At 54.0% G+C, this 24,829-nt stretch overlaps 1 protein-coding gene across 2 annotated transcripts in view; it reads right to left on the reverse strand.

The window, feature by feature from the left end:
* Positions 1 to 1,065: 1,065 nt before the first annotated feature.
* The window catches only part of MTOR (mechanistic target of rapamycin kinase), a 124,524-nt gene continuing 100,760 nt past the window's right edge, over positions 1,066 to 24,829 (reverse strand). For both annotated transcript variants that reach the window (XM_075550856.1, XM_075550853.1), the window contains exons 35-58: positions 24,503 to 24,628; positions 24,292 to 24,423; positions 20,381 to 20,496; positions 19,469 to 19,586; positions 16,543 to 16,794; positions 15,947 to 16,047; positions 15,216 to 15,312; positions 14,832 to 14,930; positions 14,506 to 14,628; positions 14,146 to 14,328; positions 13,437 to 13,571; positions 13,053 to 13,227; positions 11,467 to 11,602; positions 10,526 to 10,673; positions 9,909 to 10,031; positions 8,147 to 8,229; positions 7,041 to 7,113; positions 6,525 to 6,599; positions 6,145 to 6,280; positions 5,265 to 5,330; positions 4,483 to 4,563; positions 4,172 to 4,252; positions 2,582 to 2,687; positions 1,066 to 1,972 (exon numbers count right to left, since the gene is read on the reverse strand). In XM_075550856.1, coding sequence (XP_075406971.1) covers positions 1,957 to 1,972; positions 2,582 to 2,687; positions 4,172 to 4,252; positions 4,483 to 4,563; positions 5,265 to 5,330; positions 6,145 to 6,280; positions 6,525 to 6,599; positions 7,041 to 7,113; positions 8,147 to 8,229; positions 9,909 to 10,031; positions 10,526 to 10,673; positions 11,467 to 11,602; positions 13,053 to 13,227; positions 13,437 to 13,571; positions 14,146 to 14,328; positions 14,506 to 14,628; positions 14,832 to 14,930; positions 15,216 to 15,312; positions 15,947 to 16,047; positions 16,543 to 16,794; positions 19,469 to 19,586; positions 20,381 to 20,496; positions 24,292 to 24,423; positions 24,503 to 24,628 — 2,781 coding nt within the window. In that variant the 3' untranslated portion in view covers positions 1,066 to 1,956. The remainder of the gene's footprint in view (positions 1,973 to 2,581; positions 2,688 to 4,171; positions 4,253 to 4,482; positions 4,564 to 5,264; positions 5,331 to 6,144; positions 6,281 to 6,524; positions 6,600 to 7,040; positions 7,114 to 8,146; positions 8,230 to 9,908; positions 10,032 to 10,525; positions 10,674 to 11,466; positions 11,603 to 13,052; positions 13,228 to 13,436; positions 13,572 to 14,145; positions 14,329 to 14,505; positions 14,629 to 14,831; positions 14,931 to 15,215; positions 15,313 to 15,946; positions 16,048 to 16,542; positions 16,795 to 19,468; positions 19,587 to 20,380; positions 20,497 to 24,291; positions 24,424 to 24,502; positions 24,629 to 24,829) is intronic.

Consider the following 24,829-nt stretch of genomic DNA (forward strand, 5'->3'; position numbering starts at 1 on the left):
AGGCTTAACTGGGCTGTCCTTACAGGGCTCCATCAAGCCCTCCCCGGGCTCTGATGACTCATCTCAACATAGCCAGAACATTCTGCTGCTGAGACACAACTTCAAACCCACTGGCTTTACCAAAGGTCTCAATCCCAATGCCTCTAACTGGAGTTTGGGATTTGTCTCTCGCCAAAAGTGACCGTTCATTCCCATGCTCTCGTTCACGAAAAGTAGCATCTCCATAGTCAGGGCTGGTTACTGCAGCTAGCACCAAGAAGTCTGAGCATCCGCAGATGTGATCTGAGCAGGACCACCCTGTGGGGGACAGAGTACACGATGCAGGACTGAGAATTGTCTCAGAGAACCTAACAGGAGCGAGACTTCCTGTGTTAAAAGTTCTACTTGCTTTCTTTTCGATTGAGGTTTTTCCGTATATTTTGGAATATTTTTTTCTGTATGGGAAATCCAAGACAGGTAAAGCTATAGGAGACAGTGACCACAGAGATGATTTCTTGTCAGGGGAGGGTGGGGGATGGGGAACGGCTAACAACGAGAACAAGAAAGACGGAAATGTTGTAAACCTGATGCTGGAGCGAACTCTACAGCAGCTAACAGGGCTGAGCGACTGCATAAATGGCTTTTACAAACCCCATCTGTATCATGATTGGAACGTAAACGCACCACTGTGGGCTGGATTCTGGGGTACAGGAATGAAGAGGCGGTCCCCAGTCTCCGATTTCCTCTTCCTACCACAATGCTGCAGTACCTGCGGTTCACCTGGGTCGTGCGAGTACTCGCCATGGTGCCCCACACTTTTTCCTGCTGAGAATGTCCTTACCTGCTTCATCGTTAAAGGCCCATCGCAGGCTCCTGTCGCACGTGTAGCTGTGGTGGAGCTGACCGGCTCACGTCTGTGCTGCTGTCCCTGCCTTCTCAGTCTTGGAAGGACGCTGAGTGGAGGGCTGTGTCATGTATGTCTGGGTCTTGGCGATCAAGTGGCACCAAGCGCTTAATGAAAGTTGAATGTGGAAGGAATTAATGTCTTCTTTATCAAGTGTGAATAAAAAGCCACTTGTACACCTGTTTTAAAATTCTGATGGCATTTATTGGCACAAAAATTATTCAGGTACAACATGGTATCTAGACATGGCTACATTTTATACTTTGTGCATTGAGTTTAATATTTATTTTGCTCATAATTCCCAACATGTATTAGGCTGTCCCTCTGTGTTCAGCACCTGCTTGACAGCGTTGGCTTCCCAAGCCTTTGCTCTCCATGAAGAGCATTCTGCCCTGTCTGGAAACGGCCCAGGACTGTGCTGAGGCGGGCCATACTGCTGTACCAGGATCTTCGCCGTGCGTCTGCCCCGCCATCTGGATCAGGTCTTGAATTGCTGTGTGTGTGAGCCACAGCATCACTGGGTCAGGCAGAAGATACGACTCTTCACCCCATTTTGGCCCAGCTTGCAAAGGTTGCTGCTGCTGTCCATGGACCGATGAGGTACTGGGATGGTGATGGCCACGGCGTCTGCCTCTCACCTGACAGACCAGGACCTACGTCAGTGATTCCTCCCTGACCCGAGGCTTCTTGGCATCACCGAGTTTGCAGTGTCGGTGCAAAGAGGGACCAGTGGGTCATTCTTCCATCAGCAAACGTGCAGGAGTTCACTTCTGAGTTCAGTCAAAACCCGTATTTCTAGAGTTATGGATTTTCTGTTCCCCCAAGTCAATGGCTTGATTACTGTGTTTCAACTGTCTTGGGAACCAAGTCAAGCCTTGTGTTTCTGAGAATATAGTTTTCAACAGCAGCAAGGAAGTTGGCACAAACCAACTTTTAATAATATACAGTAGTTCTTTTCATTTACAATTCCAAATATTTAACATAGTCCGGCTTTCTGACCACATTTTCAGCTTAGTGCAAGTATCACACCAAAGCACAAAAGCCTCCAGAGAAACGCAGGTGTGGGTCTCTGCTTACCAGAAAGGACACCTAAGCAGACAGACGGACAGAGGAGGGTGGGATAACGTGAGCTTCTTCAGAGCTTGACCCAGACCCACTGAAGACCAAGGTCTGACTCCCCAGGACACTCCCTGAGATCTCCCACCACACATGGTGTGCAACACACCCATCCTTTCCAGAAAAGGGCTGACATTTCTTGGCAGGTCCCAGCAGGATACCTCCGCCACTGCCCTCCCGCCTCCTGCCTCTGCCTTCAGGTCTGCCCCGGGCAATTAGTCAGAGCCCTGCCCAGAGTGGTCCTCGAGGTTACAATCCCGGTTCAGAGCTTTGTCTTTTCAGCTTCGCTGTCACATGCTGGCTTCGTTCTCCTTTACAATCCCCACCCCACCCCCATCTGAATTGGCAGCAAATGCAAAAGTGCAAAACGAATGTCTCTCAAAAAAAAAAAGTGCCTCACCTACTACCCCAAATTACTTCTCTTAGTGTAATTGTAATTTATTTCAGTGTTGGTCTTTCAAACAGACATTCCTATTTCTCAATTTTAAAATGCTGCACCTGTGCTGCCCTTTGGGGTGAGCTCACTGAATCCATCTCTGCTATTCCTGGGCTTGGGGTACAGGGGCCCTGACGCTCACTCACCATCCAATGTAGCACTGGCAGAGGTTCTCATGCGACGTGGCTTGCTTGATGAGCAGCTCTACTTGGGTTGGGACATCCAGAGTGTCATCATGAGAGAAGTCCCGACCTAGGGCACGAGAAACAAGAACCCTGGATCTGCCTCGGCGTGTTCTCGCTCCTGGCCACCCGTGGGTCATGTCTGTACAGCCCAAGGGGATTTCCTTTATCCGTGAGTAGGAAGGACAGAAGATCGTTGGGTCTTAAAAATCAGCCCCAGATGGTTTAAATAAACCCTACTCTCCTGCTTGTAACACAGAGTTGGTCCAAAGATGGTTGGTTAAGTTCCAGAGTGGCAAACTTCTGACGGGTGCATTTACAATGCCACCTTCCTGCGTTGCCAAATCACCTTTGAATGGGATCTGTGGGCAAGAAATCCTATTCTGCTCCCAGGGCAGCTTCATGCCATTCCACATTCACAGTCTCCAACTTCAAAGGGGCCTGCAGCACGGCCTGGAGAATTTAGGATGCTTCTCGGGTCCACTTGCCCGTCTGTCTCCACAAGAACAATGTCAAGTTTTCTCTGCTTCCTCAAACATCCAGAACGACCTCTGCTTTCTCACTCTCATGCAAAAGTGACTGGCCCGTGCTTGAGCCTGATGATGTACAAACTGGTGTCCTGGGTGCTGGACCCTCTCCACAGGAAGCCCCTCCTCTTCACTCTAGCTCCCACCTGTTGGTGAGGGCTACCTCTTCACTCCTGCTCTGGGCCCCTCCTCTTACAAGATGATGGTCCCTCCCTTGGCTCTTCAAGCATCTCTTCACAGGTGGAGCCTGCTTTCAAAACCTGCCCCTCTCGGCTCCCCCCAGCTAGCCTTCCTCTGGACAAGTTCCTTCGACACCCTCTTACCATAGGGCCCTTGCACATGCTAGTCCCCAGCCAGGGGCAGAGTATCCTTGGCTAACTTCTCTGTCAGATTTCAGCTCATGGATTGTTTCCTTAAGGAAGTGTCTCCTGAGCCCCCTGAGCGGAAGCAAACCCCTCAATGATGGGCATCGTGGCCTCACCCCACCCTCCACCCCTCCAGCTGTCCTTTCCCTCTTAGCCTGTCTCAGCCACCACTGTTTGTTCAGCACCCAGCACGCACAGGTGCGCAACACAGAAGCCTGACTACAAACCCGGGCTGGCTGGCTCTCAGCCGTGCGCCCTGCGTGCTGCCCTCCAGAGGGTGGGGCACAAGCCCAGAGGCTACCCAGGAAGCAGGCAGTGAAGCTGGGGTCTCTGGTCCCTGACCCCGCTTCTCCATGTCACCCCCTCTCCCTTTCATTAGTAACAGCAATATGATGCCTTCTCCCTTCTCCACTGCAACCTCCACCCCAAGCTAGATCGGCATAGAGGGGCTCGGAGAGCCAGTGTACTCGAAAGCCAAGTCATGATGACGACAAACCACATTCCTCCCAAAGGGACCGACTTACCGTTGAGGAAACGAGACGAGCAAGCCCTTGGTGAACAAGGACACTGGTCACCGGGAAGAGACTCCAGCTGGCTGGGCGGGAATTCAGCCGCCAGCACCCTCACCACCCGGGAAGGGCGGCGCGCTTGTGAACACTCACCAGTGAGCTTGTCGCGGACCCTGTTAATGATCTGAATGGCTTTCTTGTTTAGGGCCTCGGGCTTCACCAAACCGTCTCCAACTGCAACACACAGAAGCACAGGGAGCGTGGCGGCTTCCACGGCCACCTGCCTCCTGCCTGCGGTCCGCTCCCCAGCATCTGCTCGAGCCAGCCTTCCTCCGGGTCTTTCCTTGCTCTCAGAATAGAGTGAGACGGTCACGGACCCTTTTCTGCTCAAAGGCAGCTGTGCTGGTTGCTTCCTCTTACTGACCGCCTCCCCTGGGACCGCCCAGCTGCTGTTTTGGACTTACTGAAAGAATGAATGGATTCTGGGACCGTGGTCCCCGTTTTCTTATGGGCTGGCTCCCCCAGCTCCACTCCATCCAAAATTTCTAGGCGGGAAAAAAAAAATCAGTTAGCAGAAATTCAAACCCTAAGAAGGCATTGTTTCATGATATTAGCTTCTAATTTACATACGACATTCCCTTGCAACTTTGCTTCTACCCACTTCCAAGGGGAAAGAAGCTCGGAGATGCTACGTTGCTCTCTTTAGGCAGTGCCATTCTCAAGGGTGAATTGTTACTGCTGTTGGAGAGCATGGTGCATATCTGAATGGAAACATGAATTTTCTACCCACCAGAACGACTGAAAAAGCAGTTCCCCCTGCGTCCACGCTGACTGTGCTGCGGAGCGTTTGCAAAGCCTGTGACCTTTTGGAGGAGGATCTGCAGGCCCTTCTCCCGAGTTACCTCTGGGTAGACTTGGGCTTCAAGAGTGTTCCCCATTTGAGCCACCAGGGTCTCCCCCACAACTTCATGGCAGCCACTAAAACCACAAACCAAACCCCAAACCCAAAATGCACTGCTGCGGAGACAATTCTGAGTGACAGGACGCTAACGGACAGACAAGAGCTGCCCCCTCGGGTCTCTCAGCCTCAGCCTGCTCTGTCGTCTTCTCTAGCCGAGGGGCTGACGTCTGCCCACTGCACCACCGATGCCACGCTCACGTCCTGCTCTAGGTCATGCGACTCCACCCACGCTCACCCTGCTCCAGAAGCACCCGGGCCCACGACAACCGTGTGGCGTACACCCACCTACTGACTGGCTGGCCGAGTAGGAGTCTGTCCTCGTTCGGGATCGCTTGTTGCCTTTGGTATTTGCTAAGGAAAAAAATAACAAGGATATTAAAAAAAAATCTGAAACCTTTCCTTAAAAAATACAGTTGATATACATATATTTTAATCATGGAAATGCAGGCATAAAAAGCTACCCCTCCTGAGAGAGGGCCACTACTCTATTATTCCAAAAGATGGGTGGGCTAGCACAGGTCACCCCGTCAAGGGCCCCTCTACATTCCCACACTGGATTTAGATACGAATATGAACAATCTGGCTGAAAGCATGAATTACCTATCAGTAAACTTCCTTAAAGGTACAAAGGGTGCATTGAGATATGTCTGTCCCAACACACACCTATCTACATTTCCTTTCAAAATGCCACTGGCTACTCTGTGTCAGAGGAGGAGGCCACAGAAGGCTCACAAACCACCCAGACCAGCTCCCGCCACGCACGCACCAGAGAGAAGCAGTCCCAGCCAGCGCATCAGACGCAAGCCAAACGTCTGCCCCAACAGGGCAGGCCACATTTTAAGTTGGTCATTTTGGATAGCCTGAGAATGAAGTTATAAAGACCCCAATGACCCGGGAAAGAAGGTTCCCAACCCCTGCTCTACACGGACCCAAACAAACTACACTTCCCGGGCACTCAGTTTACCTTGAAAAAGTATTTTACTTTATGCCTACATCGACGGTGAGCTTTCTGTGCACAATTAGTCAATTCCAAGGAGAGTCTAACAAGCAAGGCCGCCTGTGTTAGTGAAGGCCTTCGCTGGCATTGGGCTCAGTGGAGGTGCAAGCTCAATAGGCTGGACGGGGCGTTCTACATTTGGGAGGGAAGTGCACTGACTGCTCTTACTGTCCATCAGCCTCCAGTTCAGCAAGGGGTCGTAGACGAAGGCCTCCAGCACGGCCATGACACTGTCCTTGTGCTCTCGAAGCACTTCCATCACCGTGTGGCACGTGATCCTGTAGTGGCCATCCAGGCCCGTCACCTGCAGGGGGACACGAGCAACCCAGGGCATTCCTGAGCCATCAGGTCGGGTATCTGGGGAGTCAGGCTCAGGTCAGGACGGGGGCGCGTACAGAGCGTGGGTCACACGTGAGGAGGGGTGAGGCTGGCACAGATGTCCACCATGAGGAAGAACAGGACACGTGACAGAAAGGAGTGCATGGGTTCTGCTGGGAACCAATGAGAGTCTCCCCAGCAAGTCTGTCTGGTTTCCCATACTCACTCACCTCCATTGCATTGGTCAGCATTCTCGTTAGTCTAAAGGGGATCTTCTCCGGGAATTTCTCCCTGGTCATGGCAACCTACAGCGTGAAAAGGGAAACACTTGGACCCACTGCTTAGATTACACTGCTGAAATCCAAGCGGGAGCGCAGGTGGCTTTCCCTAGCATTGCTCTCAGGGGCGGAGGGAAACGACGTGGCTCAGAGTGAGTGCAGGGGCCACTCGGGTCTGAAAGAAGCAAGAGAGCAAAGAAGGGCACGGCACACAGTGCTCAGGCTGAAGGGCTCCACTTAGTGAGGGCACGGTCATGGCTCTGGTCAAAGGGGGGGGGGGGGTGACGAGAGGACAACTAAGGCCAAAGTCAGAGAGCCTGGGTCCCATTTCTCAGTCTGCTTTCCTATCCCTTTGGTGGTAGAGGCAGGGTGAGGATCATGCATTTTGGGCGTAGTTTGTCTAAGCTGTTCAGAGAAGGCTGAGAAGCGATTATCCAGGAAGGTGAGCTTTCTAGAACATGTGTTCACCTCAAAGCAGTCCCCAAAGTCAATGTGTAAGATCTTTCCACTCAGTCGGTCCAGCATCAGGTTCGATGGGTGCCTTGGGGCAGCAAAAGAGAGACGAGGGGGGCTTAACAAGGCGGGACTGAGGACTAAGCCATCCAGGGAGGTGATACTGTAGGCCAGGGGTCAGCAAACTTCAACCGTCAGGCGAAATCCAGCCCTCCCCTTGCTTCTGTCGATACCGCTTTATGGGAACACAGCCATGCTTGTTGGTTTATCAGCTCTCCATGGCTGATTTCATGCAGAAGTGACTTGCTGTGCCAGAGACCAGGTGGTCTGCAAAGCCGAAAAGAGACATTTGGCCGTTCACAGAGCATGTTTGCTGACCCCTGCTCTAAGTGCACAATGAGGAGCTCTCTCTGTGACACGGTAAGTGGCTCTCTGAGGTCTCTGGTCACAGTGCTGGCATCTCAGAGGGACACGGTCCTTCCTGTCACTCAGCAGCTCTCCCTCCCAGGGCTTTGTCTCGTGGAGCCCTTAGCCAATCCCAGGACAATCACCTGGCCTTTGTCAACAGACATTCTGCTCCTCGTTGACTAGCTTTATCTGTTTCTTAAAACAAGAAATTATTATTCTTTTCATAAAATGACTTTCATTTCCAAAGAACAGCATGGTACAGGAGCCCATGAGAAAAACAGTACACATCAGAGAACTGTATTTCTAAAGGTCTTTTGTGTCAATTTCTGAGCATTCCTAAATTACCTTTACACCCAGAACATTTGGATGAAATTTATTATGCAAAAATGTCAGAAGGATCTACTTTGGTTGGTTTCAATTACAGAAATGGATTTATTCATCTCAACATAGTGGTGATTGATACATGTTTATTGAATGAATACCATCAATCAGATTTAACGCCGTTCTTAGTAAATTAAACCAACCTATGGAGAAAGTAGTATCCTTGAACTATGGCTTCCTTCTCTTTAGTTTGGAGTGTGGCTCTGTTGGCATGGAAAATAAATAGGGACTAAAGTTGATGCCGCAAAAGAGGCCGAAAGTACAAAATACAAATATTCATTCACCACATGGTCATACTGGAGAAAAGTACAATGGAGAGGGACTTCACTCACCGGTCTCCCAGGCCCAAGATGTACCCGACCATCGACATGACTGCCAGCGAGCGGGTGTAATTGGTTCTTCGGTCAAACCACACCTACAACATGGGAGAGCGGGAGAAGCAAGCTCTGAAAACCTCAGCCGGCTTCCATGTAACTCCGTCCAAAGCAGCTGTGCCCACGGTTCCGCCAGCCATCCATCAGGACTCATGACGAAATGAAACTCCTATGCACAAAGAACTATGCCTAAAGATAAGCCCAACTAGAAATGTGAAGTACTCAGATGAATAAATTAAACTGCTTAAAAACAAAGACACGAGTAACTGAAACGACGGCCGTTTGAGATTGTAAAGATGTGAGTTCTTCCAAATTATTTGGCACATTTTATGCTATCCCAGCAGAAAGCCGATGGTTCACGTTGGGGGTCATTTTTGGGGAAAATAATCCCAAATCCTCTTGGGAGAAGGGAAAAACCAAACAGCCAAGGCAAAGGGGCATGCTTTAGTAGTCTGCGCCGTGACAGGCCACAGGAAGAGAGCTCGAGGAAGCTGAATGAAGGCTTCAGGAAGAAACCCAAGGAGACAGGACAACTTGCTGCGCAGTCCAAATGGAGTCCTGTAAAGAACGAGCCAAGGATGGAGGACGTGGTCAGCAGTGTAGCACTGGCTAGTCACCACCGCCTCGGTCTAACCCAGAGTCCCCGGCGGGCACGAATGGTCCCATGCTGAACTAGAAAGCAGCCCGTTGGCAGTTCAGACCCATCGAGAAACCCCCTGGGCGGCAGCCGGGATCTGCTCCTCACAGGCCCAGCCTTGAAAACGCTGGGGCCCCGTTCTCCGCACACACAGGCCATCCCGAGTTGGAGTCGAGTCAGTCAGTGGCTGCTAACAGTGATGACAGCGAGCGAAAAAAGATTCCAAATGGGGTTATGGATTTAAATGTAAAAAATGCAATCTTTTAATTAGTTCAAGAAAGGACCGATAAAACGTGTGCTTGAGAAGGAGAAAGGCTTTCTAAATAAAAAGTCAGAGGTAAAACTTGACAGAAAAGGGTTAGGACCTGACAGTCTCTCTGACTCCGAGGCCAGCGTGAGACGAAGGGTCCCATTAGAAGGTCCTGGATTCGGGGGGAGACAAGCGTGGCAGGCCACTCAGCACTCTAACAGCGGTGGCTTCCTGGCTGAAGGGAGACTGGTGGAACCCCCAGGGCTCCGGCCCTTAGCCCCCTCTGAGAGGAACAAGAACACAGGGTGGCAGGCCCTTCTTGGCAGGGTCAAATGGGCGCCATTTGTCCAGGGACCGCGTTCCCAAGTCAGGAGAGGAGAGCAAAGAATGAGCAATGAGCGCAGGGAAAAGGTGGGTAAGGGAAGCAGGATGGGCATGAATGACTGGATGGAAAACTGGTTTCCTCTGCAAACCTTCACCCAATTCCCAACAAAAAGTTAAAAACAACCAAGGGGAAAAAAAACACTGACAGCATCTGACAAAAAAAACAAACAAAACCCTGTATATCCAAACCAAAACAAATCCCAAACCAAAGAACATACATTAACAAAATAAAACCAAACGAACAGGAAATGTACCAGACATATGACAAAGACTTACAATCTTTAACCTCCTAAATCCAAGTCTGCTCAATGGAATGGCTCGCCCATTTACCTTTCCTTAGCCGACCCAGAGGGCCCCAGCAGTGTGCTGGGACAAGTGGGAGGTTGCAGCAGGCGAGGCTGGGGGTGCCCACAGGGCGCGGCGGGCAGGGGCGGTGGAGCGTGCCCTACCTCTGAGCTGGGGCTCTTCAGCCACAGCAGCTTGGCCAGGTCGTCTCCAGCGGTGTTGTTGACAGCGTGCTCAAACACCTCCACCTTCTGCATCAGCGTCAAGTGGTCGTAGTCTGGAGCCATCTACCTCAGGACACACCACACGTGAGCCAGCCGCCGAGACAAGCTAGCTCGCGTCGCGCCGACACAAAGGTCAGGCAGAGCTGGGTTTGAATCCCCCACCCAGCCAGGAGAGGGGACGAGGACAGAGCGGACAGAAGCTTTAACATGCGTCTGGCCTCAGGGCAGCGTCGAGGAGGCAGCGGTAGCTGCGTGGCTTAGGGCAACGGCAGTTTTCTTTCCTTTCACGCTTACACATCTCCTAACCATCGCTTCCCCATAGGGCCACTGCTGTCTGTGTCGGGGCTCGGGAATCTACCTCCAGCCTCACCTAGGAAGACTGAAGACCAAGGCCTGGGCTTCTGGGTCTCTGAGGGAAGGCAGCGACTCGAGGAGCTGCCAGTTCAGAGGGCTTTCCTCCATGGTGACTGCTCCAAGAGGACTTGCCAGACATGCACCCAGAACTAGGCAGCCTGCTCATGCCCCTGACGTGTGGGGCTGGCAGTGTCCGCACATACCCGCAACATGATGCGATGCTCAATGTTGAGGAGGATCTTCTTTTTCTCCCGGTAGTCCCGGATGAGGGCGTGCAGCGTGTCACAGTGAGGGACCCAGCCGATCAGGCCCGAGTTGGTTGATAAGGGGATGACGGCGTACCTCTGGATGCTAGAGCCCACAGGAAGGCACGGTTATTTCCCGGGACCAGGGCACACGCACAAGGCTGTGGCGAGGTGTGTGATGTGGGGCCCATGTGAGCACCTGGTGCAGGGCAGAGCGTCGTACAAAGAAAGGGAGCTGAGGGCAGAGAAGCAGCCTCTGTAACTGGCCCAACACACAGGGACCATGCAGATAACGGAGCCTGCCCATCAACAAAGCTGGGCGTGGTGCAAGTGGGGAATGCCCAGGGAGGAGAACGGGAAGGTCAGAGGTTGGAGCCCACTCAGAAGCACCTTGGAAGAAAGGCTCTCCTTCTCATGGACGTTAGACATGTGATAAGGAGGGCTCCCTCCGTCCCTGGAGAAGGACAGCATGCTTGGTGAAGGGTCAGCAAAAAAGAGGGAGCCCCTCACGAGACAGACCGACACAGCGACTGCAACAACGTGACTGCTGTGGACGGTGCAGGACCAGGGAGTGTCTGGTGCGGTGCGCACAGAGCTGCTCCGAGCCAGAACCCACTCGACGGCACCTGGCACCGCTGCTGAGGAGCGGAAGGCTTGTCTGGGTTCTCAGCCCACACGGGGTTAAAGCCGAACCTTCAGTCCCAGCGGCACAAAGTGTTTCCTGCTGAAGGCTCTGGATATTGTTAGGTCATTTTCTGGAGCGTGTACATTATAATCCTGCCAGGTGTATAGTTTTTTAATACTGCCTATGACACAGAGCTCCATACTTCATAGAAGAGAGAGAGTGGGACCCAGGCAGCCTTCTCGGCTTGTAGCTGTCTTGACGGCATTCTGAATACCTGAGGTTTTTCCGGAGAGAGGTTGGGTCGTTGGCCAGCAGGGTGTTCACCAGGCCAAAGAGCTGCATCACCCGCTCATCCTGCCGCAGGTCTTCATGGCCCTTGAGGAGGAAGACAAACTCGTGCCCGTTGCTGCCTGTGAGGCACGGTGGGAGCAGTTAGTGTCGGGCCACCACCCTCCTCAACACCCCCACCGAGCACACCCTTGTGTCTAGTCGACTCGGCCACCTTGCTGAACTGCCCGCCGCTGCCAAGGCTGTACATCTCCCAGGGAAGCAGACTGACATGTTCCTGCCAGGAGGAGCTGGTGAGCTTGAACTGGCCATCTTTCAGCTATTAGCTTGAACAGCCAGCGGCTCCCTCACAGGCCACGTATGAGGCCGCTTCCCAAAGCGGGTTGACGTGTAATTCACATACCATGCAAGTCAGTGGCTCAGCTCTGCTAGAAAGAGCTGGGTGATCACCACCGCAACTCATCTGAGAACACCGGCCTATTTCCCCAGGAACACGTCACAGAACCCCATTTCTCTAGACAGAAACAATCTAGAATGGACATGAAGAATGGCCCTGCTTTGGACAGTCTTCCAAAGAGATGCTGCTCATGTTGGAACCCTAAAACCAGACCGCCTCTGTCTCTGAGGACTAATAATCTCCGCACAGGCTTCTGCATCCTCCTGGGGTTCTCAGATGCCCTCTCTGCCTTCCTGCCCTGTTCCAGCCGAGAAGCCTGGCCCGACACACACATCATCCAGCCGGACTCCCTGCAGGGCTTGGCCCCAAGGGGGCAAAGGTGGGAGGAGAGACGGCAAGAAGAGGGAAATGGTCAGGATTTTGTTTCTCCACAATGGCTTGGCCCAGTTCGGGAGGCACGCCCCTCTTCAGGGTCCGGTCTCCCTGGGTTCCAGTAGCACCAATCTCTCTCTGCCTTCCAGGCCTAGAGTGTGGGTGAGGGGTTGGGACTCTGAGATGGGCTCTCCTGAGGACAGCGCCTCCATTACACTCTCTGTATGTGAACAGTGCCGAGGACTGGCTGGCGTGCGTTAGTGTGAGGAGGTCCCAGCCTGCGGTGAGAGCATCGCCGAGGGCCACAGCTCAGCTGGATGCTCACTGATTTAGACCTCAAGGTGCTACCAGAGTCCGCAGGCACCACTCTGCCGCTACACATAATGCGAGAGGCTGGCCGCGTAACAAAGCTAGTGGTGAGAGCGTCTCACCTTCATGTCCAATGTGGCACATGCTTTTCCACAGAGAGAGAGAAGGATGGTGAGAGAGGTTCTGTGCTCGGCGTAGCTCGTTTGCACCCAGAAGCCTTGCTGTGGGCCTCCTCAGTTCCCTCCCCGCCTGCCTCCTCCACAGTCAGCTCCCCATGACGAAGGCCTTTCTGGGTGCCTCCACCTGCTTGGGCGGCGTTATCATCACACTTCAACTAGAGGCAGAGTGAAGGCCAACGCACTGCCCTCTATGTCTCCCTTAGTGAGCCCGGGAGCCGGGGCCTGTGGGAGGCTAGTGTGAGCGGTGAGCCAGCCGCCTTTTCAGAAGGGGAGGGCTGGGGGAGCAGGAGGGAGGAGTGCACAAGGTGCACTTACCCATGAGTGTCAACTTCCGGGGCCTCTGCTTGGATGTGATGACTTGCAAGGACGGTGCTATGGACTGAATCCGAATGATGGGCTGGTTGGGGTCGTACGTTCCTGGCACGGCTAACTCCAGGTCCCGGCACATCAGAAGTTTGGGGGAGACGTACTGCAGCTCTAAGGAGGTGAGCTGTGGATGATTGCCAGAGGATTTAATTTTCTGCCTCCCGGGGGCGGGGATTTAAAGGCAATCTAAGCAGACTGTGACTAACAACTACTTGTCCCAGAGTCTGCGGGTAGGAGGGAAACCAGAGGCCTGCGTGAGTGTTAGACGGCTCAGCGGTGGGGAGTTGGGGGGGCAGAAGGGATTCTCACGTCACTCCATTTGGAAGAGCCTACCTGAGGCAGCTGCTTTGAGATCCGTCGGAACACGTGGTAATAGAGGTCCCAGGCTTGGGTGAGGTCCTTGACGTTGCCCGACTTCATGTACTTCCTGCACCACTCTTGGGCCTCCATTAGGTCCCGGCCGTATGCCTGAGAGGGAAGCCACGCAGGTGCCCATTAGGTCGCATGCAGAACCCCCTTGGTGCACTCTGACGGGGGCCATGCACAGAGGACCGGCTATTGGGAGGTTCCTAGCCCTCTCACGCTGGAGGGAAAGAGCTTCTGAGCCGTGAAACCCACTGTGGCACGACAGATTGCCCTAGAGGGCTCCCGGCTCTGGCATCTCCACGGAAGCAGACGGCGGCACTTTTCTCTTGCAGTGCAGCTGCTGGGCCCTGAAGTCCTATTTTAGGTACGCTAACACAGTTCAATCCCACCCAGAGGCGCCTCAGAAGGCAGGCGTGGAGCTCGGCGGTTCTACTACACACAGGAGGGGTCTCAGTCAGAGCCGCCAGATGGCAACTAAGAAGACAGGAGGCAGGGAGTGGTTCTAGAGGTAAAACTTTTAGGAGGGTTCTTATGACTTAATGCCCACAATACTGCTGGTGCGCTTCTAAAACAGCCCCCCTCCCACCCCCCATTGGGAGTTCCTCTTCTGCAAATCAGAAGAGAGGCTCCAGATGAGACAGGAGTCTGACAAAGGCTGTAGGGTTTCACCCCATACCTGGTTGAAGGATGTCTCCTTCAGGGTCTGGGGCCCCCGTTCCATCATAGCATGCAGGGGCTCCAGCACCTCAAACATGCCTTTCACGTTTCTCTCCCCAAAATACAAGCGAGACGCCTCTTCCAAGCCTTCGTGCCACATCTCATGCCAGAGGATGGCCACTCGGATCAGCTCCTCGCTCACCTGGGCCAGAGGGGAGGGAGAGAAGCCCCAGGATAAGCACTCAGACAGGTCTCTCACGGAGAAATCAGTGGTGCTCTTCCTGGCCGCCAGAGGGCGCCAGTCACACGGTCTTGAGGAAGACCAGAGCTGTGTGCGGGAGGTGCCTGCAGTGTGGACGGTCCCCCAGAGCCCACTCACCATCATGGCCTGCTGCACCAGGGTGTTGCTGTGCTCACACATGTTCTTCAGAATCTTGTTGGCTGCGTTGTGACGGGCTGTGGTGGTTGACTTAGAAGCCACAGTCAGGGGGTAGATGAGGGCCTACGGCAAAGGAAATCGAGGTGTCGGAGGAGTCTGATGGGGACGATGATAAAAACATCCTGAATTGTGAAGGGAGTGACCGCTGGGACTCCTGCCTAGGCAGGCTCTCCTGGGGGCAGAACCTGGGCCCCCGGTGCCTGCACACGTGTCTCTTAACACAGCGTTAGGACACGCTGGATGGCGGGCCCAGGGCCTCTACATACCTGGGGGTGGTATCTCCCAATGTCGGTGAGAAGCTGGTGAATGAGACGTCCCACCAAGGGCCTGGGTGTGTCTATTCTCGCAATGAGCTGAGGTATGACCTGGCATTCACAGAGACACAGCAGAGACATGTGAGGTAGGGAGACAGTGTGAGCGAGCCCTCCTGGACACAGACTGCCCTGCTGCTTGCCTTGGTTGGCACTGCTAGGCTGGGAAAGGGTCCATGCCCTTCTGGCTGCTAAAAGAAATTGACGCGACTCTGGAATCTTGACCTTCCTTATCCTCCCACCTACTCCCTCATCCGTGCGCCCCTCTCCTGAGGTGCACTCTGGATGTTGCCTGATGCCAGGAGGTGAGATGAGAAGAGAGAAGCTGCCCCTCCTTACCTGTAACCAGGTATCAATCTGGATTGCTTTCACCCCTTCGACTAACGCTTCATTGACGTCCGGCCAGTGACCATAATCAAACCATAAAGTCAGCACTCTGGAAGAGAACAATGAGAAAAACAGACCATCTCATTTCCCAGGGTGAGTTTGTTTGCTTTTCATCTGTAAGGTTCTTGGGACTTAGCTAGGCTGTGAATCGGTGGTCGCCAAATGTGTTGGGGACCTGGACTACCTGAGTGTGGGGAGCTGGTGCTGAGCCGCAGTGCTCCTGAGCGAACACCTGGAGGCTCATCCTACCAGATTATTTCATTCCAGAGAGTGGAGAGGGATCACCAAGGTGTAAACCCAGATACTGAAGAGATGAGACCACGGATAACCCTTTCAGAACCACAAATGTTTGCTGCACACACAGAAGACTCGGCCGTCGGTAAAGTGACCAAAGACTTGGCAATTGGCCATCCTGAGAGCCCTCCCAAGGGGAGGGGCTGTTCTTACCGACTTGGGCCTCCAAAAGCTACCTGTGAGAGCTAGAGGGAGCTCAGACACATGGAGGGACTGATTTTCTCCACATGACAAAGCCCACTCAGCGCTCTTCTGCTTTCCCTCGTCTGGCACATCTCCTCAGACCCCGCCCCCGCCGAGGAGGAGTGTTATGGGGGAGCGAGGGAAAGGGGAGCCTCCTGTGCAGCTTCTGTGTGGCTCGGCAGGGCTCCTCCCCTTCGCTCTGGTACCTGAGTGTGTCCTGGAGGTTGTTGCCCCGAGACAGGGAGATAGAGCGGAAGAAGCCCTGGACGGCGGGGACGGTGTACATCAAGAGGGTCTTGGACAAGTCCTGTTGAGACAAACACTTTCTCTGCTGCAGAACGCTCACAGTAGCATGCTAGAAGTGCCCACTGAGAAAGGGTGGTCTGAGGGCTGAGTCAGTCAGGACCAAAGTCTTTGGTCAGTCCCTGGCACGCAGGAAGGGAAGGGTAACTGTGCCTTAACTGTCGTTAGCGCGAACCAACGTCCTCAGTGGGTGGGAAGGGATGGAGCTGCCCCGAGCATTCTCACGGGGAGACCCAGGATGAGCAGGCCCAGCCAGCCCAGGCGCAGCGCACTGCGAGCGGGCGTTTTCTCATGAGGAAGGGCTCGTGGGGCGCCTTCTTCAGTGTAGGGGCTGTGCTGGCTCCTGAAACGCACGTGCGTACCAGACGCCATCCCCAGCAAGGCTGGACGGGCAAAAGACAGTACTTTCCAGGCTCATCTGGCACGCCAGCTTAGCAAATAACTCGGCTACGGGCACCGAGGCTGGTTTTAACGGCCCAGAAGCGGGAGGGAAGTGTACCTCTGTGACTTTCTTCTGCAGGGGAGACGGGGTGGGGCTGTTCTCGGTGCTCTCGGCTTCGCTTTCGCTGTTGCTGCCCTCGGTGCTGGTGGCAGTGGCGGTGGAGGTGGCCGCTGTGGTGGCGGCTGTGGTGGTGTTGGTAATGTTGGCCCCACTAGCGTGACGCAGTTTCTTCTTCTCATCACGGGCTTGGTTCTGATGCTTGTAGTGCAGCACAGCTTCAAAGTTCATCACTGCCCACGCGTGCCAGGCCTGCAGGGGAGAGGGTCAAAGATCAACAACAGACTGTGGCCCAGAGCAGCACGAGGTGGCGCGGAGGAAGAGCTCGGTGACTGCCAGTGAGGCCAGGTACAGGAGACCCGAGGAAGGGGGTGTTTCACGATGGCCGATGCGATGCCTCGTTCTCAGGAGTACTCACGACAGAACTAAGTGTCCTGTGGGACGCGGCACAGCAAGATGTGCGAGACATACTCCTTGCCTCACGGAATGGTAGAGTCTGGCAGGAGGGTTCATAAGCAAACCTAAAGGTCTACCTAGTAGACAAGGCAGAGTGAGAGTGGGCAGTGAGACGGCCAGTGCGGACAAGGGGCAGGAAGCTGTCTTCCAGGACTTGGAGTGGCTCTGAAGGGGCAAGGAAAGCACAGAGGGCGAGGGCAGAACTGAGGACATCCTGGCAGGGGAAGCCCAGGGCAGCTCCTGGGCAATACGAAGGAGATGGCTCCGAAGGGAAGTCAGGGGCTAATGCGATGGTCAGGGCTGAGGACACGGGCAGAGTGGCTCAGCTGGACTATGGAGGGCCAGGCACGCCAGGCCTAGGAGATTATACCTCCCGGGCAGGAACCAAAGCTTCAGTGTATCACACACGGTTTACGACAGCAGAGACTGGGGGCCAGCAGGCAGTCGTGACAGTGATGCAGGTCTGAACTAAGCGGTAGGGCAGTGGGGAAGGCAGGAGTTGGATAAGTGGGACATTACAGAGGGTGAATCCCATCTGACTACACCTGACTGGCGGGAAGCAGCCTTGGTGTTTACTGGGATGTACGAGGAGCTATCCATTCATCTGCTGAGGCTTTGAGCTGCAGTCCCTGCACAGCCCCCCCACCCCCAGGCCCCCTCCAGTACAGGGTCACTATGAAAAGCCTGGTCAGGGGCCTTGGACACCTACAGCAATGGTGGAGCATTGCGCAATCCACCATCACTGGGCAAACTCCTGTGTGCCTCTTGCTGGAGGTCTTTCCATAGCATAGATGTGCCCGCTTCCCGTCTAAGCAGAGCAGTGACCGAGCTGTCAGGGGCCATGTCGGCTCTGCCTCTGCGTGACAGTGGCATGCTCCATCGGTGATGGCTCCGTTTTCTGGGGACCTTGTTTAGTCAACAAGTACGTCCTGTACATCTGCGATGTGCCGGCCCTGAGCTGTGGGCCTAGTGAGCAAGGCTGAAACTGTGACAGCGCGCGCGCGCGCACACACACACACACACGGGACTAAGACAGACGGGCGAAGACACTAGCTACCCAAAAAGACCTACGAAAAGAAATGTTTTAGAAAACAGAAACTAAACGTCACAGAACCAGCGTTTTCCTTGTCCTTTGCTTCATTCCTTACATGGAATCGAGACACATGTCCAAGACAACACGTGCGACAGCGCTTGGCGACCTTCCTGGTCAGGAAGGAGGTTCTGAGGAGTCAGGGTCCCGCTAATCACGAATGGACTCGATTCCCGGACACGCAGGTGACCCAGAAAGGGCAATGACTGATGTGATTACAACATCCGGTCAAAAGAGCGAATACTAAACTTGTCAGGGGTTCTATTTCACTTGGGTCAGGAAGTCAAGTGATGTACCGCCTTGGACGGATCCTGCAAACATTCACGTGTTCACGTGCCTTTCACGTGTTCAAAGGCACTTTTTTGAGGACGAAGGTGCACCCAACCCAAGCCATGGAATTTCCCACGGCCTCATCTACATGCGAACGGTGGGCAATCACAAGGGGCCTGGAGAGAAATGGACGCGGAGTGTGTCTACCAGACTGCTAGAACACACTCATCTCTCTTAGACAAGTGCAGCCCACCGCACTCCTCAGAAACAAGGACGGCCTCACTACGGTTCACATATCTCGGACAGGTTATTAGCTGGGGTCAGGCTCTGGAGAGGCGAAAAAGAAGAAGGCCTTCAGTAAGATGAGCTGCCACCTGGCTGCCACCCCGGCCTCGGACTGCGATGGAGCCAGTGTGAAAGTGGTGCCAGGCCGGGCAGAGGCTCGTTGGTCCGCACACGGGGCTGCAGTGCGTGAGAAGGGACGTCATGGCGCCTAGCAACAGCGTGATGAAATGGGCGCTTGGGGGCTTTGACTGCACGGTTCCTGTGGTCTCCAGGCGCATGTTTAAACCCAGAGGGCTTTGTTCACAAAGGTGTTAGGAACTCAAAGGTCGACCGGGAAGAAACGGATGACATCTGCTAGATCCAGCAGCTACTACCAGAAGACTCTTCCAAAAAGACACCCAACCTTGGGACCATGTGCTATCACCAGAGGTGGTCCCTGACGTCAACAGCCTCTCCAGTCCATTTCTAATCTCCCTGTGTGTCTGTTACACAAGTTCATGACATAACAGGATGTTACCCAGGCCTTTCCAATAAAAACAACATCAAGTTCTTAGGCTGAGGAGCAGGCAGGGCGGGAAAGCAGAAAGAAGCCAGGAAGAAACAGATGACAGGCCCAAGGGGAGCTAACGTTCCACGGATGAACCCCGTGTACGAGCGAACCCTCTTCCTGAGTCAACTGACCTTGACTGGTGGGGTTGGGATGGGGCAGGTGCAGGGTACACACAGACCAGCTCCACCTAGGCTTGCCCAAAGATGAGAACAGTACAGAAGGACACAGACTGGGCTTGGGGAGCGAGGCCGGGCCATGATTGGACCCGGGCTTACCTTGTACCAGCTGCGGTCGTGCTCCGTGGCGGCGCTGTAGTACTGCAGGACCTTGGGGATGGTGCTCTCGTTGATGCCCTGCAGGTTCAGCTGCCATTCCCCAAGCTTCAAGAAGCATCTTAGAGAAACAAAAATCCATAGGTAACCACGGAGAAACAAGCCCCACGTGGCCCCCCTCCAAAGAGCCCACCCCAAGGACCACCACCAAAGGTCTGGTTGGTCTTCACGCTTGCCCTCTGGAAGCAAAACGGCAGAAGCAGCCGAATGTTCAACCCCACAGAAGGCAAGAGACAGTCCGGGGAGAACATTTCCCAAGGACGGCTCTTCTTCTTGAGTGTTTGCGTGATAGTAGACGCTGGGTACCCAGCTCAAATCCGGTGTTGGGGCAACGGCTGAGCACCACAGACGGCTCTATGGACTCTTGTGCACGCGCCCTTCCCTTCTCACGAGCATCTGTGACTCGCAGCCTGGCTGTTGCTGCTCTACGTGTCTGACACTGCACTGCTGCCGTAAATCCTCATCAATAGCTTAGGCCACCCTCGGAGGGAGGGACTCTTACTTACTACCCTTGTGCTCGTTCGCCAGTGAGGACACTAACGCGTGGAGGGTCACACACCAACCAGCAGTATGGAGGCTCAACTAAGGAGCCTACGGCACTCCAACGCCAGAACTCAGACTCACTGCCCTACTCGGGGCCAGCACTCTAGGGGCTGAGGGACGGTCACAAAGACGCTCGGGGCTGCTGAGCCCTGGGAACAGAGACGCCATGAGGCAGCCTGAGTCTCTGGCCTGGCATGCGACTGTCCTGGTAAGGGTGGGAGGGCCTACGGCAGTAGCTGCCTGCGGAGCAGTGACAGTCCTCCGTCTGAGGGGCTGCAGGGATGGCAGGGCCGACGTGGCGGGGCCCCTCACCTCGCCATAAGCTTGTGCAGCTCTTGCTTGTGCTGCTGGTCCTCGGTGGCGATGGCGTGCTGCGCCTGCTGCTGCATGGTCTGGACGAAGTGCTGCATGTGCTGAAAGGCATCGATCTGCAGGGGACCCAGGGGAGTCACACAAAGGCAAGGGCACTCACGCCACAGACAAGGGCGCCAACCCCTCTCCAGACACAGCACACCCTGGAACCCAGGGCGAGGATCCCACCAGAGACAAGACCAGTCATGGGGCATGGGGCCAGTGGAGGGCTAGGCTTTTCAAGAAGATTCAAGGTTTATTAGTTCAACTCTAGTCTTAACTCTCCTTTGCCAACTGTAATTATCGGTTATTTTGATAAGCCTTGGCTACTCGCAATAACAAACAGTCCCCATGAAGTAATCTGAAGCGGCGGCTTCCTTCTCTACCAGTGTATTGCCCTGGAGGAAATTAGGCTTGTGAGGAATTGTTTCAGGCCAGTCAGACTTTGTATTAGTTTCAAGCACTATGAGATCTGATGTACTTGGCATGGCAAAAACTAGAGATTGAAAATCAGATAAAACTCTCCCACACCCTAGCAGAGCCGAGATGGGCCCGTGAAGGCTCGCGTGCAGCCCAGAGGAGCAGGGAGGGCACAAAGCAAGCACCCAGTTGAACTGGATGACGCAGGGCAAACGCTTCAATGCACCCTCAAGCAGAAAGATGGAGTTACAACACAGGACTGCACGCACGAGGAGCAGAAACAGAATCATCGATGAGGGAACACCTGGAAAGCCCTCTGTATAAGCCCAACGTCTTGATTAGCTGGGCCCTTGAGGGATGGAGGCAGGCTACAGATATCAAGACAACCGACAAAAAGGAAAAAGCAAACAAACCAGCCTGAGCAGTAGCTGAGCTCTCATGCGAGTGTGCAAGTGTTTCCTTTGCTGAAAAAGGAGGAAAACCCAAGACTTCCAACAAACAAGGTGGTGATGGCGTCCGTGCAGTGAGTCACAAAAGGAGTCTTCCAGGGCTCCTTGTTTAAATAGGCTGAATGACGATGGCATCATGATGCACGACAAGGTCCCTAGCTCGGGGCCAGGCCCTGGCTCAGGCTCGAGATACTTTGTTTAACACAGGAATTAATTGGCATTAAGAGACGGGGCTTCCCTTAGTGCCAGACTTCATCAGGCGGCTGGCTAATCCACAGCCAGGGAGGGGCAGTTACCCAGAAACCTGTCTCCCCGACATCTGCTTTCATAGAGTTCCATTACTCACCACAGGCTCTGAGAAATGAGCGACATTGGCACACTACACCTGGCAAGTGATGTTCTTTTTGAGAGCTACATTGAATACACACACACACACACACACACACTACTAGTACTACTACAAATAAAATCTACCACTAAAAAGGTGATTGATAACTCACCTCAAAGCTGGCAGGAACCAAACTAATGAAACTGCCCAACCTGGAGGAGGCTGGCTATGAGTTTACCCAATGAGCCCTGGTGACATATGGGTTTCACACCAGGTCAGCTATTCAAACCCACCCAAAGGGCAGTTCTACAGGGTTGCTAGGAGTCACAATCAACTTGGCGACAGTACTGAGTTTATCCGGTAGGAGTGATCCTAGAATTCTCTACTGTACAGCATGGAAGCAACTTATTTTCAAGGAAGTGAAAATGTTCTATTAAAAATTCCTATTTTCTCCATTCCTAGGAAGTGAGGAAGAAGAAGATAGGATTTTTCCCTCTTACAAGTCATAGTATTTTCCATTATGTCATAAGTGTGTGAAATCTGGCCAAAGAACTGATGCCTTTCAGTTATGGTATCGGCAAAGATTGCCTATGCCACCAAGTGCCAGGAGAGTGAACAAGTGTGTTCTGGAAGAAGTACAGCCCAGCCGGAACCCTTAGACCCGAGGGTGGCGACATGTATCAGGAGAGGTCAGTTCCTGGAGGACGCCATGCTTGGTAAAGAGGGTCAGCCAAAAAGGGGGGGCTCGTCAGAGATGGACAGACACAGTGGGAACAGTGAAGAGGATGGCGTCACTGCTGTGCACCGACGGGGCCACTCTGTACCTAACAACAACAACACAGATGAAGGGCCAGTCGCGGGGGGGTGTGTGTGTGTGTGCGCGCGCGCTTCTCCAAAGCCTGTGAAACTGGGCATGAAACTCCTGGTTCTTGACTGCTTGGGTGGTCTGAGAGCAACAGCAATGCCCCCAGTTTGGGGACCTTTCACTTCAGAATCAGTGCCCTGTCTAGGAAAGCACAGTCTACATATGTGTTACCTGGTGCCTTCCTACAAAAGACAGCCTGCTCGTCCTTGAGCATCTTCCATCTGTCTCGGCAGGGGCAGGCTGCAGTCCTGTCTACAGCGACGGCAGTGGAAGCGCAGAGAGCGGGAGCGAGCCGGGCAGCAGTGCACTGACGATTACGGAGCCAAGTGTTCTTGGGCAGCTCCTCAACTATGAGGACGGGGCCTTTTTGGCATTGGGCTTGAAGTCTGGCACCCCACTTCAAATAACGCAGACCCGCTGCTGCTGGGTGTTCTGACTCGGTCAGAGAGAACTGTCCCATCGGTCTCTCCCCAAAGCTGTCATCTTCATGGCCACACCTATCTCCCGTGGAGCAGCTGGTAGGTTTGACCGGCAGGCTCTTCACTTAGTGGCCGGCACTCTTTAATCTCTGTGGTTTTAGGGTTCTACCGTAAACTTGGGCTCCTAAGAAAAAGGCATGTCCACGGAGCAGTTCAAGGAAACCACTGCCTGGTTGGGCTACCACCCAAGCGACTCTCCGCCTGCCTCCATCGAGGCCTCCACAGACTTGGAGGCCTCCACAGACATGGGAAGGAAACCAGACTACTCAGGCCCAGCCCCTTCTGTTTTCCTCATTTGTCTGGAGGACCATCAGGCTTTGACTGAGAATGGCCCTGGCCTGGGAGGTTCACAGAGACTAAAAATGAAGAACAAAACACCCACAGAAATCACGCACCTGGAGACAAACCCACGTCACAGATGAAGGGCCTGGGTGCGGGGCTGCTCCCCCGACTTGGGTGGGCATTTACTAAGGTCACACTTAGTCAAACCCCTGCACCAGGCACTTTCTAGACCTCGTCCAAGGTCCCCAGGCACGCGCTTGGCAAAGACACTGTGCTATTGTATCCGAGAGCCTCCAACGGTGGCTTGCATCCCTTGCCCCTCTCAGGCATCACTGGTGGGCACGGCCACCACAGGGAGAGGGCAGTTGGGACTCTATTCTTTTGGTAATGAGAATGAGGGGGAGCCCACACCAGTGCTACTTTCCCTTCAGGGCCTATTCTTTTTGTTAATCATCACCATTTAGAGAGACTGGCTCTCCCTGTAAAGAAAGAAGGATCCTACATTGGCTTCAAGATTACTTTCCCTCCTGGTTTCGGCAGTATTCCACTCTGGGTGGTGCTGCTTTTGCATTCCAATTTGGCGATAGGAAAGGAGTCTAGAAGTCTGGTCTTATGAAAGGGCCACTGGGTTTTCAAAATGTGCTACTTTTGTACCAAACAACCCATCTCCTCGTAAACTAAAACCAAACCCAATGCTGTTGAGTGGACGGCACAAATAGTGAGCCGGCCGCCTCCCGGGGTGTCCACAGCTGTTGTCTTTACAGGAGCCACTGCCAGGCCTTTCTCCTGTGGGTGCGCTTAACCGCTGCGTCACAAGGTCTCCTTCATCTTCTCTGAGGGCAGACACGGGTGCTTCCTCTAACCGCCACACTGACGCCACTAAACACAACTGTGACCTCGCTCACTGTTCTGATCAACAGTGTACGTGCATCTCCTGCGAGAGCGTCACTTTTCGGAACGGAGCCAATGAGTTTACCAACAGAAAGGAACCCCGTGACACTGGGGGCAGGGAGTCTGGCGGAGCCTGCGGAGCGGAGGGGGCTACTCACCTTGCGTGCGCTCTTCCACATGTTCTTCATGTACGCGTAGGTCACCTGAGGGTGCACGGTCGGCAGCGGGTGGTCCAGCTGCCGTGATGGGTCCACTCCCAGGAGCAGCACTAAGGTCTTATGCGCAAGGGCCTTAAACACAGGAGCGGTCAGGTCAGCAGCAGACAGGGAGGAGCAGGCGTGTCACTCGCCGGGCGAGGGGGCTACTCACCAGTCTGCCGCTCTTGCCACACAGGCTTGCGTACTTGAGCCACGTGCTCATGTCCTCATGAGGGCTGACCACAAGGGAGCGCACCATGAGGATTTTCTGCCAGTCCTCCACAATGCGCTGGCAGCCCTGGGAGAGGTGGGGCGCAGGGTGAGGATGCACTCTCTGCTGGAGCTTCACCTCACTGACAGAAGCTGTGGAGACCCCACATTTCTTAACCGTGCGAGAGGCGGCAGAGCATGCGGCCCAGGGCTGGAGTCCTGGTGGTCACCTGCCATCTCTGTGCCCTCTGGATGAGCTACCTAACCTGGCTGGGACTCATCCGGAAGG

The sequence above is a fragment of the Tenrec ecaudatus genome, chromosome 1 (assembly GCF_050624435.1).
Source record: "Tenrec ecaudatus isolate mTenEca1 chromosome 1, mTenEca1.hap1, whole genome shotgun sequence".
NCBI lineage: Eukaryota > Metazoa > Chordata > Mammalia > Afrosoricida > Tenrecidae > Tenrec > Tenrec ecaudatus.